The sequence below is a fragment of the Saccopteryx bilineata genome, chromosome 1 (genome assembly GCF_036850765.1).
Source record: "Saccopteryx bilineata isolate mSacBil1 chromosome 1, mSacBil1_pri_phased_curated, whole genome shotgun sequence".
Taxonomy (NCBI): Eukaryota; Metazoa; Chordata; class Mammalia; order Chiroptera; family Emballonuridae; genus Saccopteryx; species Saccopteryx bilineata.
This window is the reverse complement of record NC_089490.1, coordinates 145,538,266-145,562,794: the sequence shown is the minus strand read 5'-3', so window position 1 is coordinate 145,562,794 and position 24,529 is coordinate 145,538,266. Positions and strand designations below refer to the sequence as shown.

At 49.1% G+C, this 24,529-nt stretch overlaps 1 protein-coding gene across 3 annotated transcripts in view; it reads right to left on the bottom strand.

The window, feature by feature from the left end:
* Positions 1 to 3,981, bottom strand: part of PKN1 (protein kinase N1) — a 28,294-nt gene extending 24,313 nt beyond the window's left edge. Inside the window, exon 1 of one of the 3 annotated variants that reach the window (XM_066272065.1) lies at positions 3,827 to 3,981. In XM_066272065.1, coding sequence (XP_066128162.1) covers positions 3,827 to 3,847 — 21 coding nt within the window. In that variant the 5' untranslated portion in view covers positions 3,848 to 3,981. Of the gene's footprint in view, positions 1 to 575; positions 706 to 2,751; positions 2,817 to 3,826 lie in introns of those variants that run through there. The other 2 variants (XM_066272067.1, XM_066272064.1) reach the window with 2 other exon arrangements.
* Positions 3,982 to 24,529: the final 20,548 nt, after the last annotated feature.

The window sequence follows — 24,529 nt, the reverse complement described above, 5'->3', positions numbered from 1 at the left end:
CTTCCATTGTCTTTCCAAATACAGGGTCCCAACAATAGGCCTTGTCTCCCTTTTGTTGCCCCCCAAATGACAAGGTCCTGAGGGCAGACCCCTTCTCCCATTTGCTGTCCCTCCAAAATAGGAGGTCCTAAACGCAGGCCCCATCTTCCTTCTGCTGCTCCCCAATCAAGGAATTATCAAAGCAGGCCTCTGTTGACACCCAAAACTATGAGGTTAGGGTCCTGAGAGCAGTCTCCTTCTCCTCTTTTCTGTGCCTCAAACTAGCAGGTGCCTAAGACAGGCCTCATCTTCCTTCAGCTATACTCCCAAACTACAAGGTCCCAAGGACAGGCCCCGTTTCCCCTCCTCCCCTCCTCCCATCCTCTACAACCAGGACCCTATGGAGCAGAGCCCGGCCTCCTTCTTCCTCTATCTCTCTGACATGAGAGCCCCAGAAGGCCCCAGATAGTTTTATCTTCGAAACAGAAAACTCCAACCCATCTCTTCCCCTCAGTTCTGGACTGAGGGCAGGGCTTCCAGCCTGTGCCGCTTGCGGTCCTCTTCTGCCCTCCACCCACAGAGTCCCCAGCCCCTACCTCCAGCTCCTGGTCCAAAGGGAGATCAGCTTCCGCCATCCTGGGTCCTGCCCGAGGGCCCTGCCCTCTTCCTGAACCTCACTCAGCCCTGCCAGGGCCTCTCACCAGCCACTTCCTCTTTCCTGCTAGCTCCCAGCAACCCCCGCGCTGGGCCAACTCTGGGTCTCTGGTACATCTAGTGAACCTTTCCTCCGAGCCCCTGTCTGAGTGGACTTGAAGGCAGGTTCCCCCAAATTATATAGGGTCGTGGAACTGACTTGAGGGTATGCATACTATCATATACCTAAAGGCATGTGCACAGAACATGGGTGTACACTGATAATGCAAATGCCCATGAGTATTTACATGAACCAGCCCCCTGCCTGCAAATGCAAGCCATCACAACTTCCGGCTTCCTTTCTGCATGCCCACTGCTATTGATCACAGCTTGGAGGCCGTGGAGGTCTAGGAGGCCTGACTGGGCCAGGAGTACATCCCTAATACCTACATCATGAGAAGACAGCACTGCAGAGATGGGATGAGGATACCCTCAAACCAGTGGCCTTCTGTAACTGAAGTATGGCTTGAGTAATAATAGTAATAACAGTAGTTACTACAAACTGCACCTAGGTCAACTAGTAAAGTACATGAAGCAGGTGCTATTATCACCCTATTTTCTAATTGAGGAAACTGAGGCCCAGAATGTTGACATAACATAGCCCAAGGTCTCACAGCCATCAAGAGGCAGAACCAGGATTTAAAAAAGGAGTGCCCAGAATCCTAGTGCAGGTTAGGTTGTCAGGCGCTCTCCCCCAACTAAGGGGACCCGTTTCACAGAGGAAAGTCTTCCTTGACTCCTGACCAACCTAGAGGGAAGCTGCCCCCAGTGTGGATTTATGGCAGGCCAAGAGCCTCACTCTTACAATCCTACCACCACTCACATTAATCCTGAGCAGCTGCCATGATTTCCCCTACTTTACAGGTAAGGAAACTGAGGCTCAGAGAGATGACAGAGTTCTCAATGTGGGTAAGAGGGCGTGCAAGGCCCAGCTCTTGGGGCATTTGACATCATCCAGAAACATTTTGGTTGTCACAACTGAGGGTAGGGAGGAGGTGCTACTGGCATCTAGTGGGTTGAGACCAGGGATGCTGCTCAACTACCTACAGTGCACAGCGCAGTCCCCATCTCAAAAAAATGATTTGTCCCAAATGTCAATAGTGCTGAGGCTGAGAAACCCTGGGTTAAAGGACACAGACTGACACCCTGGATTGCTGACTGTGACTATCCGTATGAATTTCACAGCAGCCCCTCCTGCAGAGCGCTGGTTTATGTCTCTCTCATGAGCACCCTCTTAGTCCCATTTTTCTAATGGCAAAACCAAGGCGCAGAAATGCAAAGACACTTTGTCCAGGACACACAGCGAGGAAGCAACAGCATTGGAATTTAATCCCAGGATCATCTAATGCTACCCACTCCCAACCAGGCCGTGTCCACTGTTCAGCCCCACCCAGTCCCTAGCAGGAAGAGGAGAGGTACAGCCAGGAGCAGAACCATCTCAAATGGGGGTCCAGGCATAGAGGAGCAGGCAGCTCTGGCAGCTGAGGTCGAAGAATATGCAAAGCAGGAAGGGAGGAAGGCCTGGCCTCATTGGGTTCTCCTCCTAGGGTGACTCACTCCTACCCAGGGGGCAGGGGTTACCAGAGGGCCAGCGGGGTGAAGCCATAAATCAGAGGTCTGGTCCAGCCTTAAAGAATCCCTGCTCCCCCACCTCTCACTGTAAAGCAGGAGACCTCAGGTTCAGAGGGCCTACCTCCCAGAATCCCCTCTTCCAAGAGCAGCCAGGGACCTAGACCCCCACGTCCGGAGATTTCAATGCTTTGGGCGTTTCCGGAATCTGGACAGGACATCCGTTTGCCGGACACAGAACAGACAGGCCCAAGTTGGGACAGACAGAGGGACAGAGTGGCAGGCCCAAGCATCCATAAGAAAGGGATGAACAGGATGGGAGTGAAAGTGGGCAAGGGATGGGAAAGGGAATCAGGGCACAGGTCCAGTCTCATTCCAGGAGCCACAGCCTCCATCCAGATCATGTTTGGTACACGCCAAGCACATGCATGTGCCGGGGATTCCTAAACAGCCCTCCCAGGGCCGGGGGAGAGACAGGAACCCTGGTCCTCCCCAGCCCCAAGGTCTGACCTTGTGTGATCTGCAACACCAGATACGCCCAGCTCCTCGGCAAGGCTGGCAGGCCATCAGCAAGGCTGGGTTGGGGATGAGGGGACATGGGGGAGACACAGAGGGGATGAAGGGCAGATGCAGAAGGAGACGAGAACCTGGTTACACAGCACTACACAGCACCACAGGACGACAGAAAGACAGTGAGGCATTAAAGGGGGCATAGGACCGTGTCTCAGATTTGGGTCACTGAACCAAAGAAGGTCAGAAGTCACCCTGACCCTGCTTGTCAAGGGTGGGAAAGGTGAGTTCAGGACTGTCATGTCTACAAGGTGGCACAGAGAGAACATGACTGGCAGCAGGTTGGTGCCAGTCACCTGTGCCTCTGTGTGTACATCCATGTTGGGAGGAGGGCGTGCAGACCCAGTCTTGCAACCCACGCCCAGGTAGGATTCCAGGTATGAAAGAATCCCCAGCCTGTTGACCCTGGTACTCCCACCTGGGATCAGGTTCCACTGGCAGCCCAGAGGAGGGCCCTGTGTATTCCCAGTCTCCCCACCTAATGAGGTGCCTCGGGCACTTCTGCCAACAGGTGCCAATCGGGGTGGCGTCGGGACCCTTGTAAAGCTCAGTCCGGAAGCAGGGGCCGCTGGAGCTTTGTTGTGCGGAGGAAGGGCACGGGCCAGGCCAGGTGGCCTCCTCCCCTCCCGGGGCACCATGCCAGGCACCTGCCCCAGAGGAAGAAGCACCTCTGCGGAATCGAACGCTGATGGGGAGGGGGCCGAGTAACGGGGGCGACTGGCACAGCCTGCCTCAGACAACCGAAGTCACGCCTATGGGACGCCCTCTCAATTTCTCGGGGAGGGGTGGAGCATAGGGATGTGGCTAGGGCCTCCAGGACCTCCCCGCTCCCCCCGGTGCGTACCTACACCTGCCGAGAAGGTGGCCGTGCTGGCTCCGCGGGACAGACCCAGGGAAGGGACGCCGAGCGCTCGGGAGGCTCCCGACCTGGACGCCCCGGTCTCGGGGATCCCGGCAGCGCGCGGGCGGGGGTACCCAGAGCCCGCGAAGCGGCTGCGGACGCAGGTGCGCCTACCTGCACGGCGTCGCTGGCCATGTCCTCGCGCCGCCCGCCAGGGGTCCCCGCGCGGAGGGTGGGGTGGTGGGAGGAGCGCGCGTGCGCCTGGCGCGGGGTGTAGAGGGCGGGGCGGGGGTGGGCACTGAGGGACCCAGGCCCCGCGCGGGGCCCGCTCCGGCCTGCTCTGCTCCGGCCCCGCTTGGCCAGGCCGCCGCGACCGCGCGCCGCGCCCTCCGGCCCCAGCCGCCGCCGGCCCGGTCACGTGACTGCCGAGGTCGGCGCCCGGGGAGGGGGCGGGGCAGAGGGGCGGGGTTCCCGGCGGGCCCCGGGGCTGCGGGGCCCAGAGGGCGAAGCTTACTCTCTCCTCGCAGCACCTCTTCTGCACCGCACACCATTCTGAATCCGCACTCTGCTCAGGGGTCCTGCATTTGAGTGTGCGGAAACCTGAAAAGGGTGAGCTCCGTCAAAGCAGGAGCGGCGGAGGCCTTTGGGCCTCCCGGGACCCCTCAAAAAACAAACAATTCATCACCTTGTGTTTGCAAGCTCAGCCCTCCTGGACCCATTCGGCCTACAAGTGCACGGGAGTTCCCCCATTGCCTGCAGTCAGATTCTGAGGAGATCTGGGTTCAAATCCCAGCGCCCCATGCTTTTGGGGGAGCCCCAAACCCCTAAGACCGCCTCATCTGTTAAATGGGATTTACCCACCCATCCCTCCGGTGTTGATAACATGAGATAGTGCGGGCCACGTGCTGAGAACACAGAGCTCGATAAGTGTTAGTTGCTGTTTGCCGTTGTTATGAAAAGGGGTTTGACTCCTAACTCCGTCACTACCTCGCTTTGGGCTCTGTGGATCCTGTTTTCCCCTGTAAAATGGAGACCAGCGTCTTCTTGGAGGCTGCTTTATGCAGTTGGCGCTCCAGAAATGCAGACTCGTGCCCTACTAGAGACAGAGGGTGGAGGCTTCTGCAAAATTTCTCCAGGGTCTCCCAGAGTATTTGCAGAGCGCAGCTCGGCCCAGGGCCCACCCGCACTCCCTCTACAACCCTTGACTGGGCCAAACCGCGGTCCCTGGGGCGTGAAGAGGGGAACGCTCCCTGGCGGCGGTGCCTGCACACTTGCGCCCTCCTGGGTCCCGCCAAAGCGCGGAGAGCTGTGGGTACCCTGGTGACTGGCAGCTGGCTGTGCATGGTTTGCGTGGTCCCAAAGACCAGGGCGTGATGTTTCTCTTTCTCTTTTTCCACTGAACGACTTTTTTTTTTTTTAACAGAGAAAGAAACAGAAAAAGAAATTATACCAATCCTGAATCCATCTACTTCTCTCGCCTCCCAAGGTCCCCGCCAGATCCAGTCTCCCTCTATCTCCCCAGTGCCCAGTGCTGTCTCCTCCTTTTAGGTCTTTCAGCTCCGCCCTGGACTCATAGTCTGTTATCTCCGTAACAGGCTGAGGGTGTCTGCGAACAACTGTGTCAACTCACCTCCCTCTTCTGCTTAGGTAGCTCCCACCTTTTCAGAGTAAAAGCCAAAGTCCTACCCATGCCCCACAAGACCCTGCACGATTGCCTCCTTCACCTTCCTTCTCTCCTTCCACCTCCCACTTGCTCACTCCCTTCAGCCACACTGGCCTCCTGTCCCTTGAATATTTATTGATTCAATGAAAGAACCTTTGAGCTAGTTCCTTTGCTCCAGATTTACAGATGAAGAAACTGAGGTTCAGAGAGAAGCCCTTCACCCAAATTATGGAGCCAGGATGTTTATAGTCCTTGCCCTGAGGGACAGCATGTCTTCCTCTAATTCTCCCGCCCACCCATTTTACAGATGGGGAGAATGTGGCAGAGTAAGGCTCTGAGCCAGCCCAGGGCCTGGGTCACCCTGATTAACGATGGGGCTTCTGCTGCCTGCCAGGTTCCAGGCTGCCTCCCTGGATAGAGCTGGGGAAACCTGCCAAATTCTTACTCCAGCCTTTCGGCATTCATTTACTCAGTGATTATTTATCAGTGCCCACCGGGGACTTTGGTGGCACTGGAAACAGAGTTGCATGCACTCCAGGCTTGAAACTCAAAGATCAAGCATTAATTGTACAATTTCAACTAAATATGATAACTGCAGCTGCTCTGGCTCCTCTCCAATCCATTCTGGGGCATTGGAAAGCCTAAATCATACCCCACCCCCACCTCTGCCTGCTGAAAACCTATTCCCAGCTCTCCTGAACTCTTAGGGAAAACTTCCCATCTCTCACTTGGTATACAAGGTGGTCCTGTCAGACCTCTGCCCACCTGTCTAGCCACATCCCCCTTCACATCCCTCATCCCCACCCAGAAATACTGTTCTTTTCTCTGTTCCTCAAATATTCTCACCTTACTTCCAATCTTAAGGCCTTTGCATTGATTGTTCCCTGGTCTGGAATACCCTTCCATCACATGTCCTCAAGACTCTCCTCTTCTGATCATTTAGATCTCTGTTTAAATGTCACCTCCTGAGAGACCTTCCCAGAGTACCTCCATGCCCTGTCATATCTGCCCCTATTTTATTTACTTTAAATGTCACTCCCTTCTGAAATTTCCCAGTGGCTGGTCTATGCTCGCTCAATCTTTGTGGAGTGAGTAAATGCAGTGTGAGGAGAAAGGTATTCCAGGCTTGTGGAGGCTTTGAGGAAGCAGTCACCCCACTGCGAGAAGGCAGAAAGATGGGCATTCAAATTGAGTTGTGGAAGGACATATTAGGAATTGGCAAAGTCACTAAAAAGGAAAACAGTATCTGGTGGAAGGAACAATAGGAATAAAGGCCTAGAGGTAGGTGAGACAGAACGTGGCATGTCTTGATTCTTCTGCCTCATCTCTCCTCACTCATTCCCCTCTGATCTCACAGCCTCTTCACTGCTCCTCAGACATATCTATTCCTATCTCAGGGCCTTTGCACTGCCTGTCCCCTCTGCTTGCAATGCTTCTCCTCCTCATCTTGGCATTCTCTCTTCCTCACTTCATTTTCATCTTTGCTTACTTTCTTAGAGAAGTCTTCCCTAAATATAACTCCACCTAAAACAAGCCTCATCCTCTCCCTACCAAACTCTACCTCTCACATTCCTTGATTTTTCTTCCTTGAAAATTAAATAGATCTGACTTTACTATCTTCTTTTTTGTCTGTCTTGACCAGAAAGATATCAGCTCCCAGGATAGGAATCATTGTCTTATTCACTGCTAGGTCTCTGATTGTAAAACAAGATCTAGCACAGAGAATATGCTCAATAAGTTGCTTCTGGGTGTACAAATGGATAAATAGCCTGACCAGGCCATGACACAGTAGATAGAGCTTCGAACTGGGATTTGGAGGACGCAGGTTCGAGACCCCAAGGTCGCCAGCTTGAGTGCAGGCTCATCTGGTTTGAGCAAGGCTCACCAGCTTGAGCCCAAGGTTGCTGCCTCGAGCAAGGGGTCACTCGGTCTGCTGTATGTCAAGGCACATATGAGAAAGCAGTTAATGAACAACTAAGGTGCTGCAACGAAGAATTTATGTTTCTCATCTCTCTCCCTTCCTGTCTGTCTGTCCCTATCTGTCCCTCTCTCTGTCTCTGTCACAAAAACAAACTAACAAACAAACAAAAAATGGATGAACAAACATGGCATCATAGGGGGCATGACTAGGATTTGTAGTGCAGACGAAACTGGAGCGGGGAGCAGGCTCCAGATGCTGCAGATGGTGGGGGTGGAGTTCAGATTTGACCCTGAGAACTGTGGGAACAAGATAGATTCTTTTTTTTTTTAATTTTATTTATTGATTTTTAGAGAGAGAGGAGTGAGAGAGAAAGAGAGAGAGAGAAGGGGGAGGAGCAGGAAGCATCAACTCCCATATTTGCCTTGACCAGGCAAGCCCAAGGTTTCAAACCAGCAACCTCAGTGTTCCAGGTCGACGCTTTATCCCACTGCGCCACCATAGGTCAGGCACCAAGATAGATTCTTAGCAGGGGAGGAACTGAATGAGAATTGTTTCTAAACCAGGGGTGGGGAACCTATGGCTTGCGAGCCAGATGTGGCTCTTTTTTTTTTTTTTTTTGTATTTTTCTGAAGTTAGAAACGGGGAGCCTGACCAGGCGGTGGCGCAGTGGATAGAGCGTCGGACTGGGATGCGGAAGTACCCAGGTTCGAGACCCCAGAGGTCGCGCGCGGGCTCATCTGGCTTGAGCAAAGAGCTCGCCAGCTTGGACCCAAGGTCGCTGGCTCCAGCAAGGGGTTACTCGGTCTGCTGAAGGCCCACGGTCAAGGCACATGTGAGAAAGCAATCAATGAACAACTAAGAAGTCGCAATGCTCAACGAGAAACTGATGATTGATGCTTCTCATCTCTCTCTGTTCCTGTCTGTCTGTCCCTGTCTATCTCTGCCTCTGTAAAAAAAAAAAAAAAAAAAAAGAAACGGGGAGGCAGTCAGACAGACTCCCGCATGCACCCGACCGGGATCCACCCGGCACACCCACCAGGGGACGATGCTCTGCCCATCTGGGCCATTGCTCTGTTGCATCCAGAGCCATTCTAGTGCCTGAGGCAGAGGCCATGGAGCCATCCTCAGCACCCGGGCCAACTTTGCTCCAATGGAGCCTTGGCTGCCGGAGGGGAAGAGAGACAGAGAGGAAGGAGAGGGGGAGGGGTGGAGAAGCAGATGGGCGCTTCTCCTGTGTGCCCTGGCTGGGAATTGAACCTGGGACTCCTGCACGCCAGGCCGATGCTCTACCACTGAGCCAACCGGCCAGGGCCCAGATGTGGCTCTTTTGATGGCTGCATCTGGCTCACAGACAAATCTTTAATAAAAAAAAAATAATGTTAAAAATATAAAACAGGCCTGACCTGTGGTGGCGCAGTGGATAAAGCATCGACCTGGAAATGCTGAGGTCACCAGTTCGAAGCCCTGGGCTTGCCTGGTCAAGGCACATATGGGAGTTGATGCTTCCTGCTCCTCCCCCCTTCTCTCTCTGTCTCTCTCTCCTCTCTCTCCCTCTCTGTCTCTCTCTCCTCTCTAAAAAAAAATAAATAAATAAAATTTAAAAAAAAAAAAATATATATATATATATATAAAACATTCTTGCCTGACCAGGCGGTGGCGCAGTGGATAGAGCGTCGAACTGGGACGCAGAGGACCCAGATTCAAGACCCCAAGGTCGTCAGCTTGAGCGTGGGCTCATCTGGTTTGAGCAAAAAGCCCTCCAGCTTGAATCCAAGGTCGCTGGCTCCAGCAAGGGGTTACTTGGTCTGCTGAAGGCCCGCAGTCAAGGCACATATGAGAAAGCAATCAATGAACAACTAAGGTGTTGCAATGCACAATGAAAAACTAATGATTGATGCTTCTCATCTCTCTCCGTTACTGTCTGTCTGTCCCTGTCTATCCCTCTCTCTGACTCACTCTCTGTAAAAAAAAATAATAATAATAAAACATTCTCATGTATTACAATCCATTCATTTCCTACCTCTCATGTTCATGGTTGCGGGTGGCTGGAGCCAATCACAGCTATCTTCCGGACAACACCAAATTTTTATTGGATAATGTGTAAGGTACATGGGTAGTTGTATGGCTCTCACAGAACTACATTTTAAAATATGTGGCGTTCAGGCCCTGGCCGGTTGGCTCAGTGGTAGAGCGTAGGCTTGGCATGCGGGAGTCCCGGGTTTGATCCCCGGTCAGGGCACACAGGAGAAGCGCCCATCTGCTTCTCCACCCCTCCCCCTCTCCTTCCTCTCTGTCTCTCTCTTCCCCTCATACAGTCATGGCTCCATTGGAGCAAAGTTGGCCCGGGCGCTGAGGATGGCTCTGTGGCCTCTGCCTCAGGCACTAGAATGGCTCTGGTTGTAACAGAGTGAAGCCCCAGATGGGCAGAGCATCGCCCCCTGGTGGACGTGCCGGGTGGATCCCAGTCAGGCGCATGCGGGAGTCTGTCTGACTGCCTCCTCGTTTCCAACTTCAGAAAAATACAAAAAATAAAAAATAAAATAAAAAAATATGTGGTGTTCATGGCTCTCTCAGCCAAAAAGGTCCCCGACCCCTGCTCTAAACACTCTTTGCTAACCAAGTCTCCACCAGTAGGGGCCAGACAAAGAAATGGGATTGGATTTATCTAACAGCAGAAAAACTAAATGTGTCAACAAGGCTAAGGTCAAAAACAATTCCTTGAGGGGGGCTAGAAAAGCAAGTAAAAAAAAGAGAATGATACCATTTGATATTGTTGATGAACAATACTAAAAAATCAGAAAGTGAAACCATGTATCAAGTTTGTGGATATGTATGGAGTAGTATGTTTGTAGTGTGCCTTGCATCCTGCCTAAGGAGGGAGGGTCAGGCTATCTAGGTTCAAATCCTGGCACAATCACTGTAGGGAAAACAGCTATGTTAGGCTTGCTCACTTGCACTATGTATGATTAGTGAATAAGCACTTGGCAGAGCCATGTGTGTATAGCGTATATAAGGCTATGGCTGCTTGCCCTCAGGTGGGTTGTGGATTACCTGCCCACCACTGCGAGGGGCTGTTTTGCTGTTCGTTCCCCTGATGCCATGAGAAGTGGTCTTCCTCTGCCTGTTTGCTCATCTGCTGTTGCAAGGATCTATTAAATAGGAATGGCCCACCGCCTTCTAGCTCTGCAGTTCCTTTACTGTCTGCCCAAATCCAGTGTGGACTTGCCTGACCTCAGCCACCGGCATTACAATCACACACTAAAAGTGAGACCCAGAACAAATTACTTCACTGCTCTGTGCCTCAGTTTCTTCATCTGTAAAAGGGGATGATAATAGCAGAGCCTACATCATAGGGTTGCTGGAAAACAAATGAATTGAGTCTTGTAAAGCACAGAAGAGGGGTGTGGTCATTATTCAGTCTCATTTTTTTCTTTTTGTGACAGAAACAGAGAGACAGATAGGGACAGATAGGAAGGGAGAGAGATGAGAAGAATCAATTCTTCGTTGTGGCACCTTTGTTCATTGACTGCTTTCCCATATGTGCTGTGACCGGGGGGCTACAGCAGAGAGAGTGACCTTGGGTTCAAGCCAGCGACTTTGGGCTTCAAGCCAGCAACCTTTGGGTTCAAGCCAGTGACCATGGGGTCATGTCTATGATCCCACACTCAAGCCCTCACCTGATGACATTGGGGTTTGAACCTGGGTCCTCTGCATCCCGGTCCAACGTTCTATCCACTATGCCATCACCTGGTCAGGGCAGTCTCATTTTTATTGATGTTATTTTTGCAATGGGGGAGAGGAATGGAGTTGGGGAGGTAAACATAAGTGACTGTAATGTGTTTGTATTTATTTATTTATTTTGCAAGAGAGGAAGGGAGACAGCAAGAAGCATCAACTCATTGTTCCACTTAGTTTGCCATTGATTGCTTCTCATGAGTCCTGGCTGGGGCTCCAACTGGTGACCAATCTGGTACAACACTCTATCCACTGTGCCACCACCCAGGGCCTTGTCTTTTATATTTATTATTTTGATTGAGGTACAATTTACATATGGTAAAGTACACAGATATTTTGGCGCATGGCTCTTTTTTTTTTAATTGATTTTAGAGAGACAGAGAGAGATAGAAGCATTCATTTGTTGTTCCACTTAGTTGTGCATTCATTGGTTTCTTCCTGTATGTACCCGGACCATGGATGGAACCTGCAATCTTGGCATTTCAAGACAGTGCTCTGACTGAGCTAACCTGTCAGGGCCTCTGTAGCCATTAGCCAATCCACTTTCCAGATGCATAAATTTTACTAGTATCCTTTGCCAGGCAACCTTGTCTGTAGGTTCTAACATCATAGATTTATTTTGCCTTTTCTTGAACTTCATACTGCGTGGAATAAATTTATGATTTTTAAAAATTTTTTATTTTATGTATTCATTTTAGAGAGGAGAGAGAGAGAGAGGAGGAGGAGGAGGAGGAGCTGGAAGCATCAACTCCCATATGTGCCTTGACCAGGCAAGCCCAGCGTTTCGAACCGGCGACCTCAGCATTTCCAGGTCGACGCTTTATCCACTGCGCCACCACAGGTCAAGCATAATTTTATGATTTTTTTTAATGTGTAATACCGGTGGTCATGGACAGGCAGGTTCACATTGTATTCAGGCAGATGGTAGAAGAACTGCAGAGCTGGAAAGCGTTGGGCTATCCTTGTTTAATAGATTCTCGTTGGGCCATTCTCTTGTTTAACAGTGGATGAACAAACAGGCAGAGGAAAATGGCTTCTCATGGCAGCAGGCAAATGAACAGCAAAACGACTCTTCACAGTGGCAGGCAGGCAATCCGCATTTCGCCCTGAGTTAAAGCACTTGTAGCCTTATATAGAGTGTGTACATGTAGCACTGCCACGTGCTCACACACTAATCATGCAAAATGCAAGTGAACAGGCCTAATACAGCTGTTTTCCCAACAATTCACCCCTTTAGGGTTGCTTGTCTCACAATCTGCATGACAGGTAGGTAGGTATCTTCCACGATGGTCCCTGTGTGAGGAGTGAGGTATGTCACATAAACAGAAACAGACTACAGCAACCAAATTACAAAGGCATAAGCAGTGATGGGATACAAATAATTTAACAACCTATTCTCTACCCTAATGACCATTTTAAGTGTAAAAAAATATATACTGCCTGACCAGGCAGTGGCGCAGTGGATAGAGCATTGGACTGGGATGCAGAGGACCTAGGTTTGAGACCCCAAGGTCGCCAGCTTGAGTGCGGGCTCCTCTGGTTTGAGCAAAAAAGCCCACCAGCTTGAACCCAAGGTCATTGGCTCTAGCAAGGGGTTACTCAGTCTGCTGAAGCCCCGTGGTCAAGGCACATATGAGAAAGCAATCAATGAACAACTAAGGTGTTGCAACGCGCAGTGAAAAACTAATGATTGATGCTTCTCATCTCTCTCCGTTCTTGTCTGTCTGTCCCTGTCTATCTCTCTCTCTGACTCACTGTCTCTGTAAAAAATAAATAAATTAATTAAAAATATATATATACTGAAAAGTAGTTTATTACTTCATGCATTTAATACTTAAATAAGAACAATAAAAGAGGTACACAAAACTAGATTATAAGAGTTTTAAAATATTAATGAAAAAATATTAAATAATACCTGACAAAAAGCAATAAAACTGTTATTTAAGATATTTCCACCGGTGAGCATGCCGGTGGATCCCGGTCGGGTGCATGCGGAAGTCTGTCTGACTGCCTTCCCGTTTCCAACTTCAGAAAAAAAAAAAAAAAGATATTTCCATATTGCTTCTTGATTGGCATCCTCACTTGCAATTTTTTGCACCTATGAATGGAATGAACATTATTATGGGTGCTTAGAATACACTGTTGCACAGATGAATGTTAAAAAGAGTAAGGAATGTAAGTTTGTGATTTTCATATTGGGCAGCTGCCCAGACACCCACCTTAGAGAGAACCCTGATTACAAGTGCCATTGTAACAACCAGTTCACGGAACTCAACAGAAAATTAGATATTAGTTTTGCCAAACTGGTGCAAACCAGCTGAATCCCACCACTGGTCACAAGCTATACCAAAAATGACAATAATTACAAAGGTGCCCTTCACAACGTCTCCCGGAGCACTCTGCCCAGGAAGTTAACTGGAGGCCCACCTCTAACCCCCTACCCCATGGTGCCAACAAGGCACCTATCGTAGGTAGGGGGACTATACAGTCCAGGGCTATGTCCATAGAAGAAAGTATCCTTGGTGCCTCTCTGCAACTGAATAGGAACAGCTTCCTGGAGCAGGAGGGTTTCCACAGGTGCCTAAACTCTCCCTTCATTAAGGTCTCTTGTAGTACTATCCACAAGCAGCGTGTCCATCCAAAAAGGGAACCAGTCCCTGCTTTAAGAGTTCATTACAGACCTGACCAGGTGGTGGTGCAGTGGATGGAGCATCAGACTGGGATATGGAGGACCCAGGTTCAAGACTCCGAGGTCGCCAGCTTGAGCGCAGGCTCATCTGGTTTGAGCAAAGCTCACCAGCTTGGACCCAAGGTCGCTGGCTCAAGCAAGGGGTCACTCAGTCTGCTGTAGCCCCCCAGTCAGGGCTCATATGAGAAATCAATCAATGAACAACTAAGGAGCCACAACGAAGAATTGATGTTTCTCATCTCTCTCCCTTCCTGTCTGTCTGTCCCTCTCTCTGTCTCTGCCAAAAAAAAGGGGGTCCATTACACTTCTCAAGGATCAGTCCATGACAGACAACCCAGCTGTCTGTGCAAATCACCCAAGATGAAGGTCTATTTCAGGCAATTAGCTATAAAGCTCTTTGAAAACAAACCTCAGTACTTTTCCATAAGCGCTTTATCCATTGCCACAGCCCCTTCTAAATCCCTCAGAGGTCAAGCCCACAGGGTCAAATACAGTCAAGTCCTCTGCTACCTTGACAGTCCTCTTAGCTGCTTTTGCCGCTGCAAAAAAGCATCTATTATCTTCTAACACCAAACACCTGCCGCATGTTAAAAGGAGATCAGTAGAGCGTCGGCCTAGCGTGTGGAGGACCCGGGTTCGATTCCCGGCCAGGGCACATAGGAGAAGCGCCCATTTGCTTCTCCACCCCTCCGCCGCGCCTTCCTCTCTGTCTCTCTCTTCCCCTCCCGCAGCCAAGGCTCCATTGGAGCAAAGATGGCCCGGGCGCTGGGGATGGCTCTGTGGCCTCTGCCCCAGGCGCTAGAGTGGCTCTGGTCGCAACATGGCGACGCCCAGGATGGGCAGAGCATCGCCCCCTGGTGGGCGTGCCGGGTGGATGCCGGTCGGGCGCGTGCGGGAGTCTGTCTGACTGTCTCTCCCTGTTTCCAGCTTCAGAAAAATGCAAAAAAAAAAAAAAAAAAAAAAAGGAGATCAGTAGATTGCCAATTTCACTTGGGGTCTCTGGCCTTCCCGCCCACCCCTGTTAGCAGGTCCTTCCGGCTTACCCCTATTCAAACTGGAACAGTGGGGCCCTGGCCGGTTGGCTCAGTGGTAGAGCATCGGCCTGGCGTGCAGAGGTCTCGGGTTCGATTCCTGGCCAGGGCACACAGGAGAAGCGCCCATCTGCCTCTCCACCCCTCCCCCTCTCCTTCCTCTCTGTCTCTCTCTTCCCCTCCCGCAGCCAAGGCTCCATTGGAGCAAAGATGGCCCGGGCGCTGGGGATGGCTCCTTGGCCACTGCCCCAGGCGCTAGAGTGGCTCTGGTCGCAACAGAGGAACGCCCCGGAGGGGCAGAGCATCGCCCCCTGGTGGGCAGAGCGTCGCCCCCTGGTGGGCATGCCGGGTGGATCCCGGTCGGGCGCATGCGAGAGTCTTGTCTGTCTCTCATTTCCAGCTTCAGAAAAATACAAACCCCCCCCCCAAAAAAAAACCAAAACAAACTGGAACAGTGGGTTTTTTGGTTTATTTTTTGAATTTTTGAGGAGTTTATTGACCGGCAACTGCAGGGGGCTAGTACAAACCCAAATCCTGCAGCCGGAACAGTGGGTTTTGGGGGGAGGGAATCCTCCTCTCCCACAGCTGTCTCTGTTATATAATCCTGCAACCATGCAACCTGTACACCAGCCATTTTCATGGTTAGCTGCCAAGGCTGCCTGCTTCTCCTACTTTTTCAGCAGCTGGAACCTTTGTCCCGCGTAAGCTGCTGCCAAAGCTCTAACAGGACTCTATTAGACCTGCCATCTAATTTCTCTCTATCTGCAATCAAGTCTACCTACATCTGTGTTTGGTTCCATGCTGCCTCTACATCCCCAAATCTGCCACCATCTGTGTAATAGTGTTGATGCCCCACATAGGGGTCCAAAATAGCCACTAGTGACCCAAAAAGGGCTGATGGGGTGCAACAGAGAATAAGATCCCTCATCCTTGCCATAAATACTTCTTCATCTGGCCCATGGGACCTCAGGTTGAAAGCAGCATTCTTCATATCTAGTTCCCGGAGGACTTGCTACAGCTCAGTATATGACTGCCACCAACTTACTGCCCCCAGCAAATCTCCAGCATTCTGCTAGACTGTATTAATGGCAGCCACCACCCATTCTAATAGAGTATAGTTTCCTGGGTTGTCATAGCAGTTCTGAAGACACTGCTTCAAGGAGGAATGTGTGGTAATGGCGGCCAATTTCTCCATCTCTATTGCAGAGAGCATGATGCCATCCACCACTATGTCCTACAACTGTAGCAACCAAGCTGCCAGGGGCCTGGTGGGTTTCTGATTGAATTTCGCCCCTAACTGCATCAACTCTGCCTGGGTGTAGGGCCAGACCACAAAGTGCTCAACTACTGTGGAGGGGGTTGTGCCTGCCCCTCAGGCACTTTTGGCTGCTGAGTTTTTACCTTCTGGTGACCACCAGCCAGGCTCTGAGTCTGCCAACAGTACTTTCAGCCTGAACCTCCTTCTCCTCCTTCAGAGACCACTTTGGCTCTTGCAGCTGCTGGTTCTTGGCCTAAAGTTGAAACTAGAGCTCTTGAACTTATACTGTAGTTGTTTCTCTAACAACTACTGGTGCCATTGTTTGGCTTCTAGGGCAAACTGAAGCTCTTGAACCCATGATTCCTTCTCCATCAATTGTTCCAGTTCCAGGCACTATTGGTGTTCAGCCTGCATTTTGCACTGGAGCTCTCGAAAGTGGTAGGTCTTCTCTTGCAACTGTTGCAGTTCATGCTGTGCTGTCGCTGTTGGCGCTTAGTCTGCAGCTCATCCTGGAGCTTTTGACCTCACACAGCCTTTCACACAGAGTTTTTGGTTTCTTCTCGCAGGGCTATAAAAAACATTCAGAAAAAAAACAAAACAACATTCAGCCTACAGCCCCCAAAATCCCCCACAGGGAACCATATGCTGGAGAACAATGGCCACTCCTCTATTCCACCCTTCAAGGGTGTTGGCAGCTCCATACCAATTTGATCCAAATCCTGCCCACTATGCCAGATGTAATTCTGATGGCCGTGGCCAGGCAGGTTCACACTGGATTTGGGCAGATGGTAGAGGAACTACAGAGCTAGGAAGCACTGAGCCATTCCCCTTTAATTCATTCTTGCTATGGTGAATGAGAAAATAGGCAGGGGAAAACCACTTCTCACGGCAGCAGGCAAGTGAACAGCAAAATGGCCCCTCACAGTGGTAGACAAGCAATTCGCAATCCGCCCTGAGTCAAAACACTCATAGCCTTACATAGACTATGCACATGTGGCACTGCCATGTGTTCACACAGTAATCATGCAAAGTGCAAGTGAGCAAGCCTAACACAGCTGATTTCCCAACAATGTCTGGATTCCTTTTTTTTTTTTTTTTTAAGTCAGAGAGAGGGATAGATTGGGACAGACAGACAGGAACAGAGAGAGATGAGAAGCATCAATCATTAGTTTTACGTTGCAACACCTTAGTTGTTCATTGATTGCTTTCTCATATGTGCCTTGACCGTGGTCCTTCAGCAGACCGAGTAACTTCTTGCTCGAGCCAGCGACCTTGGGTCCAAGCTAGTGAGCTTTGCTCAAACCAGATGAGCCCGTGCTCAAGCTGGCGACCTCAGAGTCTTGAACCTGGTTCCTTCCGCATCCCAGTCCAACACTCTATCAACTGCGCCACCGCCTGGTCAGGCTACACCATGTTTTTATGATTATTTTTATTTATTCATTTTAGAGAAGAGAGACAGAGAGAGAGAGAGAGAAGGGGGGAGGAGCAGGAAGCATCAACTCCCATATGTGCCTTGACCAGGCAAGCCCAGGGTTTTGTTTTTTTTGTTGTTGTTGGTTTTTTTGGTTCTTTTTTCAGGGACAGAGAGTCAGAGAGAGGGATATACAGGGACAGACAGACAGGAACAGAGAGAGATGAGAAGCATCAATCATCAGTTTTTCTTTGCGAGACCTCAGTTGTTCATTGATTGCTTTCTCATATGTGCCTTGACCGCGGGCCTTCAGCAGACTTAGTAACCCCTTGCTCGAGCCAGTGAGCTTGGTTCCAAGCTGGTGAGCTTTTTTTGCTCAAACCAGATGAGCCCACGCTCAAGCTGGTGACCTCGGGGTCTCGAACCTGGGTCCTCTGCATCCCAGTCCGACGCTCTATCCACTGCACCACCGCCTGGTCAGGCTACCCCATGTTTTTTAAAAATATTTTATGGCTTGACCTGCAGTGGCCCAGTGGGTAAAAGCATCGACCTGGAATGCTGAGGTCACTGGTTTGAAACTCTGGGCTTACCTGATCAAGGCACATATGGGAGTTGATGCTTTCTGCTTCCCCCCTTCTCTCTGTCTCTCTCTCTTTCTGTCTCCTCTCTAAAATGAATAAATCTAAAAAAATATTTTATGTATTGACTTTAGAGCAAAAGGAGCAAGAAACATCAATTTGTAGCTGCCTCACTTTAGTTGTTCATTGACTGCTTCTCATGTGTGCCTTGATGGGGCAAGCCCAGGGTTCTTTTTTGGGTTTTGGTTTTTTTGTTGTTTTTTTTTTAACAGGGACAGAGAGAGAATCAGAGAGAGGGATAGACAGGGACAGACAGACAGGAACAGAGAGAGATGAGAAGCATCAATCATCAGTTTTTCGTTGCAAGACCTTAGTTGTTCATTGATTGCTTTCTCATATGTGCCTTGACCACGGGTCTTCAGCAGATCAAGTAACCCCTTGCTCAAGCCAGCAATCTTGGGTCCAAGCTGGTGAGCTTTTTGCTCAAACCGGATAAGCCCATGCTCAAGCTGGTGACCTCAGGGTCTCAAACCTGGGTCCTCAGCATCCCAGTCCGACGCTCTATCCACTGCGCCACCACCTGGTCAGGCAAGCCCAGGGTTTTAAACCAGCAACCTCAGCACTGCAGGTTGAGGCTCTATCCACTGTGTCACCACAGGCCAGGCTCAATATACACAACGTTTTAATGCAATAATTTAAAAAAAGGATTAATGCAAAAAGTCCAAGTAAAGATAGGATCAGTAATCTTGATCTTTTTCTTCTGCCTTAGGCATCAACATGACGTGACTTCATGCAGCACTGTTACTGATTTCTGTCTTTACTTAAAATTTTGATATTTTGTTTATCATTAATTGAAAACATTAGTTTAGATTTTATTTATTGATTGATTTAAAGAAAGAGACAGAAAGAGAGAAGAGAAGCATCAATTCATAATTGTAGCACTTTAGTTGTTCATTGATTGCTTTCTCACATGTGCCTTGACCAAGGGGGCTCCAGCTGAGCCAGTGACCCCTTGATAAAGCCAGCAACCTTGGACTCAAGTCAGTGACCATGGTGTCTACGATCTTATCGCTCAAGCTGGCGACCCCTCGCTCAACTTAGGATCTACCAAAGCTACATGCATGACCTAGAGCCCACCATTCCATGGAGAAGTGATCTTATGTTCATAAGAATACCTATACAAGCTTTATTCATAATGGTCAATGTAAAACCCAGTAGCCACAGCCATCTTCACAGCTGCCTGGCCTGTGCAGGTTCGCATTTGATTCGGAAAGATGGTAATGAAACAATGGAGCCAAGAACTGGTGGGGCATTACCTTTAATCCTAGCTCGCACCTGGCGGATGAGAAATACACACAGTGGGAAAACACTTCCCTTTCCATTCAGGGCTCCCAAAGCCACTGACTTACCCGAGTTTGCTAGAATCAAAGGTTTGTACCTCACCAGCCTTATAGACTTCTGTTCCCCATTTCTTTCTCTCTGCACAAACTGGCATCTCCTTCAGCACTGCACCATCTTGGCTGCTTCTCCTCTTCTCCACATGGCCTTTCTCTGCTGTTTTTTCTCTGCTCTCCTCCTGCATGGGCTCCTCTGCCCCATTTTAGAGTGTAGAAATCAAAATCTTTAATCCAATATACAAACAAGGAAGTCTCTGATACAAAGTCACTTATCTGAGGCATAATGGAATTCCTCATGAGAGTGCACCACCCCACCATCCAACAGTCAAGGGTGTGGGAAAAAGCTTAGTTTTTTTTTTAAATTTTTTTATTTTTCTGAAGTTGGAAACGGAATGGCAGTCAGACAGACTCCTGCATGCGCCCGACCGGGATCCACCCAGCATGCCCACCAGGGGGCCATGCTCTGCCCATCTAGGGCGCTGCTCTGTTGCATCCAGAGCCATTCTAGTGCCTGAGGCAGAGGCCACAGAGCCATCCTCAGTGCCCGGGCCAACTTTGCTCCAATGGAGCCTTGGCTGTGGGAGGGGAAGAGAGAGACAGAGAGGAAGAAGAGGGGGAGGGGTGAAGAAGCAGATGGGTGCTTCTCTTGTGTGCCCTGGCCAGGAATCGAACCCGGGACTCCTGCATGCCAGGTTGACGCTCTACCACTGAGCCAACTGGCCAGGGCCGAAAAGCTTAGTTTTAAAACTAAGCCCTTGCCTGACCAGGCAGTGGCACAGTGGATAGAGTGTCAGACTGGGATGCGGAAGAAACCAGGTTCGAGACCCTGAGGTTGCCAGCTTGAGCGTGGGCTCATCTGGCTTGAGCAAAAAGCTCACCAGCTTGAACCCAAGGTCGCTGGCTCGAACAAGGGGTTACTCAGTCTGCTGAAACCCCGTGGTCAAGACATATATGAGAAAGCAATCAATGAACAACTAAGGTGTTGCAATGAAAAACTGATGATTGATGCTTCTCATCTCTCTGCGTTCCTGTTTGTCTGTCCCTATCTATCCCTCTCTCTGACTCTCTCTGTCCCTGTAAAAAAAATAAAATAAATAAAATTAAGCCTTAGGCTATAAGGATCCTGCCTACTTACTGTTGAAATCCATGGGAGTCCAAAAGACCAGAGTAACAGGCTTTATTAAAAGGAAGAAAGGAACCCTGCTGGGGGAGAAGAGCTTAGGTTACAGACTAGGGGCGAGTTATATAGTGTTTGGGAGAGCCTGAGGGGATACCGAGGCAAAAGTCCTGGTTTGTCCAGAGCCCCTCCTTGGGGCGGCTTGTCAGCTTTTTGGAATTCCTCTGTCTCAGGGGCGATAGTCCAGTAAGGGTGAGGTCTGACAGATAAGTGGAACATCAAGAGGGCAGTTTGGAATACACATATCTATCACTTATAGCCTGTCCCCCACAGCCAATGCAAACTATAAGCGAGCAAATATATATATCATATATTTACAAACTTATTTGACCAACAGTCAAACACTGTAAACAACAAAATGTCCATCAGTAAGTGAATGGAAAAATTATATTGTGATATAACCACACAGTGGAATAGTATGCATCAATAAAAAAGAATGAAGTATTGATATGTGCAGCAATGTAGACACATCTCAAATCATTTTTTTGAGCAAAAAAAACCAGACACAAAAGACAATCTGTAAAGCCAGTAGCCAAGGCCAGGGCCGCCATCACAGCAGCCTTCTGGCCCATGCAGGTTCGCCTTGGATTCGGACAGTGGGTAAAGAAACAGCGGAGCCAAAAACTGATGGGCCATAGTCTTTAATCCTAGCTTGCACCCGGCGGGCAAGTAAAAAATACACACTGGGCTCCAAAACCCAGTCACATTCAGTGCTCACAAAGCCACTGACTTATCCGAGTTTCCTAGAATCAAAGGTTTCTAGCTCACCAGACTTATTCACCTCTGTTCCCCATCTCCTTCCTTATCCCAAATACAAACTCTACACAAATTGGCATCTCACTCAGCATTCCACCATCTTGGCTGCTTCTCCTGGCCTCCTCCACGTGGCCTTTCTCTGCTCTCCTCTGCTCTCTCTTCTAATGATAATCTCAGGAACCAAGAGCACAAACTCTGTTCTGCCCCCATTTTATATTGTAGCTTCACAACCTCTAATCCAATATACAAAGTAGGGAAGTCCCTAATACAAAGTCACTTCTCTGAGGCATGATTGGATTGTACCGCCCCACATCCAAAAGGGTGGGAAAGGCTTAATCCCAAAACCAAGCCCCAGGCTACAAGGATTCTCAACACACATTAATATCACCTGGGCGACGGCCTCCTTATGGGCAGCACCGTCTTTAACAAAGTGAGCATAATATATTTTATCTGCCCAACACAATCTATGGCATGATTCTGTAGTAAGGTGCCAGAGAACTGTAAAACTTAGTATTGGCAACGCCATTTTTTTTTTTTAATATTTTTTTTAATTTTATTGATTTTTTAGAGAGAGAGGAGTGAGAGAGAGAGACAGAGAGAGAGAGAAGGGGGAGGAGCAGGAAGCATCAACTCCCATATGTGCCTTGACCAGGCAAGCCCAAGGTTTCGAACCGGCGACCTCAGTGTTCCAGGTCAACGCTTTATCCCACTGCGCCACCACAGGTCAGGCAGGCAACGCCATTTTAAAGAGGAAAAGTCAGGTTTTCTGTCCTGTCCTTTCTTTGGAAAATGGAGGGGAAAGGATATAGAAATCTCCTGACTGACAAGGACAACTGGGTCATTTGGTTTTAGTTCTCTGAAAGGATTAAAGTTATCTGAAGAGCTTCCTTTCCCTTTCAATAAGAGACAAAATTTACATACCACCCTACACTGATTTTAACTCTCCTTCCCTTCCTGGAGTCCTGAGATTAACGTGTACCTAGGCAAAGGAGGAAAGATAGATACTAAAAGGTTTATGAATGTCTCTGATTGTATTACCTTGAAAGTTTTAACGTTTTTTGTAAATCCCCTAGACAAATGTTATACTCTTGTTAATGATTGTGTCATGATGTCATGCTCCTCCCAACCTGTATGTGGTCAAAGGGTATATAACCAATCTCTGAGATGTGTTTGGCGCACACGATTTGGGTCGGCAAATGCCCCATGTCAGCCATATGTGGCTGGCACATTTAATAAATCTCCTCCTTTAATCAAACCTTTCAAAACTCATCTGGACTTGATGTCTCTACGTAAATTCGCTGAAGTGAGGTACGGTACTTTGCAGAATCTGGGGTATGGTACTTTACAACAATTCCATTAATATGAAATTCAAGAACAGACAAAACTTTAGTGATCAAAACCCACATAGTGGTTGCCTGGTAAGGGCGAGGAGGGTGGTAGCGTGGTCAGGGGTGTGGTTGACTTGAGAAGGACACAAGGGAACTTGTAAATGTTTAATGTCTTCACTGGGCAACAGTTACTCAGGTGGCAATCTGTTTCCTTTACTATGAACTTTACCTCAGTAAAGAACTGAGAGGAAACATCTTGATTATGATTTTGTGGCCTGAACCTGCTTGGCCACTAGCACAGAGTGTGACTAAGGACATGCCTCGGGCAAACATAAACTGTTACTTGTCCATTTTTTTCACTCCAGCTCCTGAAAGACCCTTTCCCAATTGTAGGTCAAATAAGTTTGCAAATTTGATGTTTATCTTTGCTGGCTTATAGTTTGCAAGGGGTGCCGGAGACAGGCTGTAAACTGGCCAGGTCCTTATAGCCTAAGGCTTAGTTTTAAGACTAAGGCTTTCCTACCCTTTTAATAAGATCTTTTCAAAACTAAGCTTTCCCCCACACTCTTGACTATTGCATGATGTAGGTGGTGCACTCTTATGAGGAATCCCATTTATGCATCAGATAAGTGACTTTGTATCAAAGACTTTCTTATTTGTATATTGGCTTAAAGGCTTTAATTTTCTACACTATAAAATGAGACAGACCGGGGCGCGCGCTCTCTCTCTCTCTCTCTCTCTCTCAGATCTTTCCATTAGCATTGCAGAGGAGAGGCAGCCAAGATGGCTGAGTGTTGAAGGAGAAGCCAGTTTGTGCAGAGTTTGTGCAAGGAGAAGGAAATGGGGAATAGAGGTGAATAAAGTTCTCTGAAAGGATTAAGGTTATCTGAAGAACTCCCTTTCTCTTTCAATAAGAGACAAAATTAACGTACCACCTTACACTGATCCTAGCTCTCCCTCCCTTCCTGGAATCTGAGATTAACGTGTACCTCTAGACCAGGGGTCCCCAAACTTTTTACACAGAGGGCCAGCCAGTTCACTGTCCCTCAGACCGTTGGAGGGCCGGACTATAAAAAAAACTATGGCCTGATCAGGCGTTGGCGCAGTGGATAGAGCGACGGACTGGGATGCCGAGGACCCAGGTTCAAGACCCCGAGGTTGCCAGCTTGAGCACGGGCTCATCTGGTTTGAGCAAAAGCTCCCCAGCTTGGACCCAAGGTCACTGACTCAAGCAAGTGGTTACTCGGTCTGCTGAAGGCCCACGGTCAAGGCACATATGAGAAAGCAATCAATGAACAACTAAGGTGTCGCAATGCGCAACGAAAAACTAATGATTGATGCTTCTCATCTCTCTGTTCCTGTCTGTCTGTCCCTGTCTATCCCTCTCTCTGACTTTGTCTCTGTAAAAAACAAACAAACAAACAAAAACTATGAACAAATCCCTATGCACACTGCACATATCTTATTTTAAAATAAAAAAACAAAACGGGAACAAATATAATATTTAAAATAAAGAACAAGTAAATTTAAATCAACAAACTGAACAGTATTTCAATGGGAACTATGGGCCTGCTTTTGGCTAATGAGATGGTCAATGTCCGGTTCCATATTTGTCACTGCTAGCCGTAACAAGTGATATGACGTGCTTCCAGAGCAGTGACGCAAGCCTTTCGCGTCACAGGAAGTAGTACTGTACGTGAGTGACGCCGCGCTTTGCGGTGCCACCGCATACAGTACTCCAGGAGCACAGGATGCATCCACCAATGAAAGAGGTGCCCCTTCCAGAAGTGCAGCGGGGGCCGGATAAATGGCTTCAGGGGGCCGCATGCAGCCCGTGGGCCGTAGTTTGGGGACCCCTGCTCTAGACAAAGGAGGAGAGATAGATACTAAAAGGATTTGTGAATGTCTTTGATTATATTACCCTGAAAGTTAA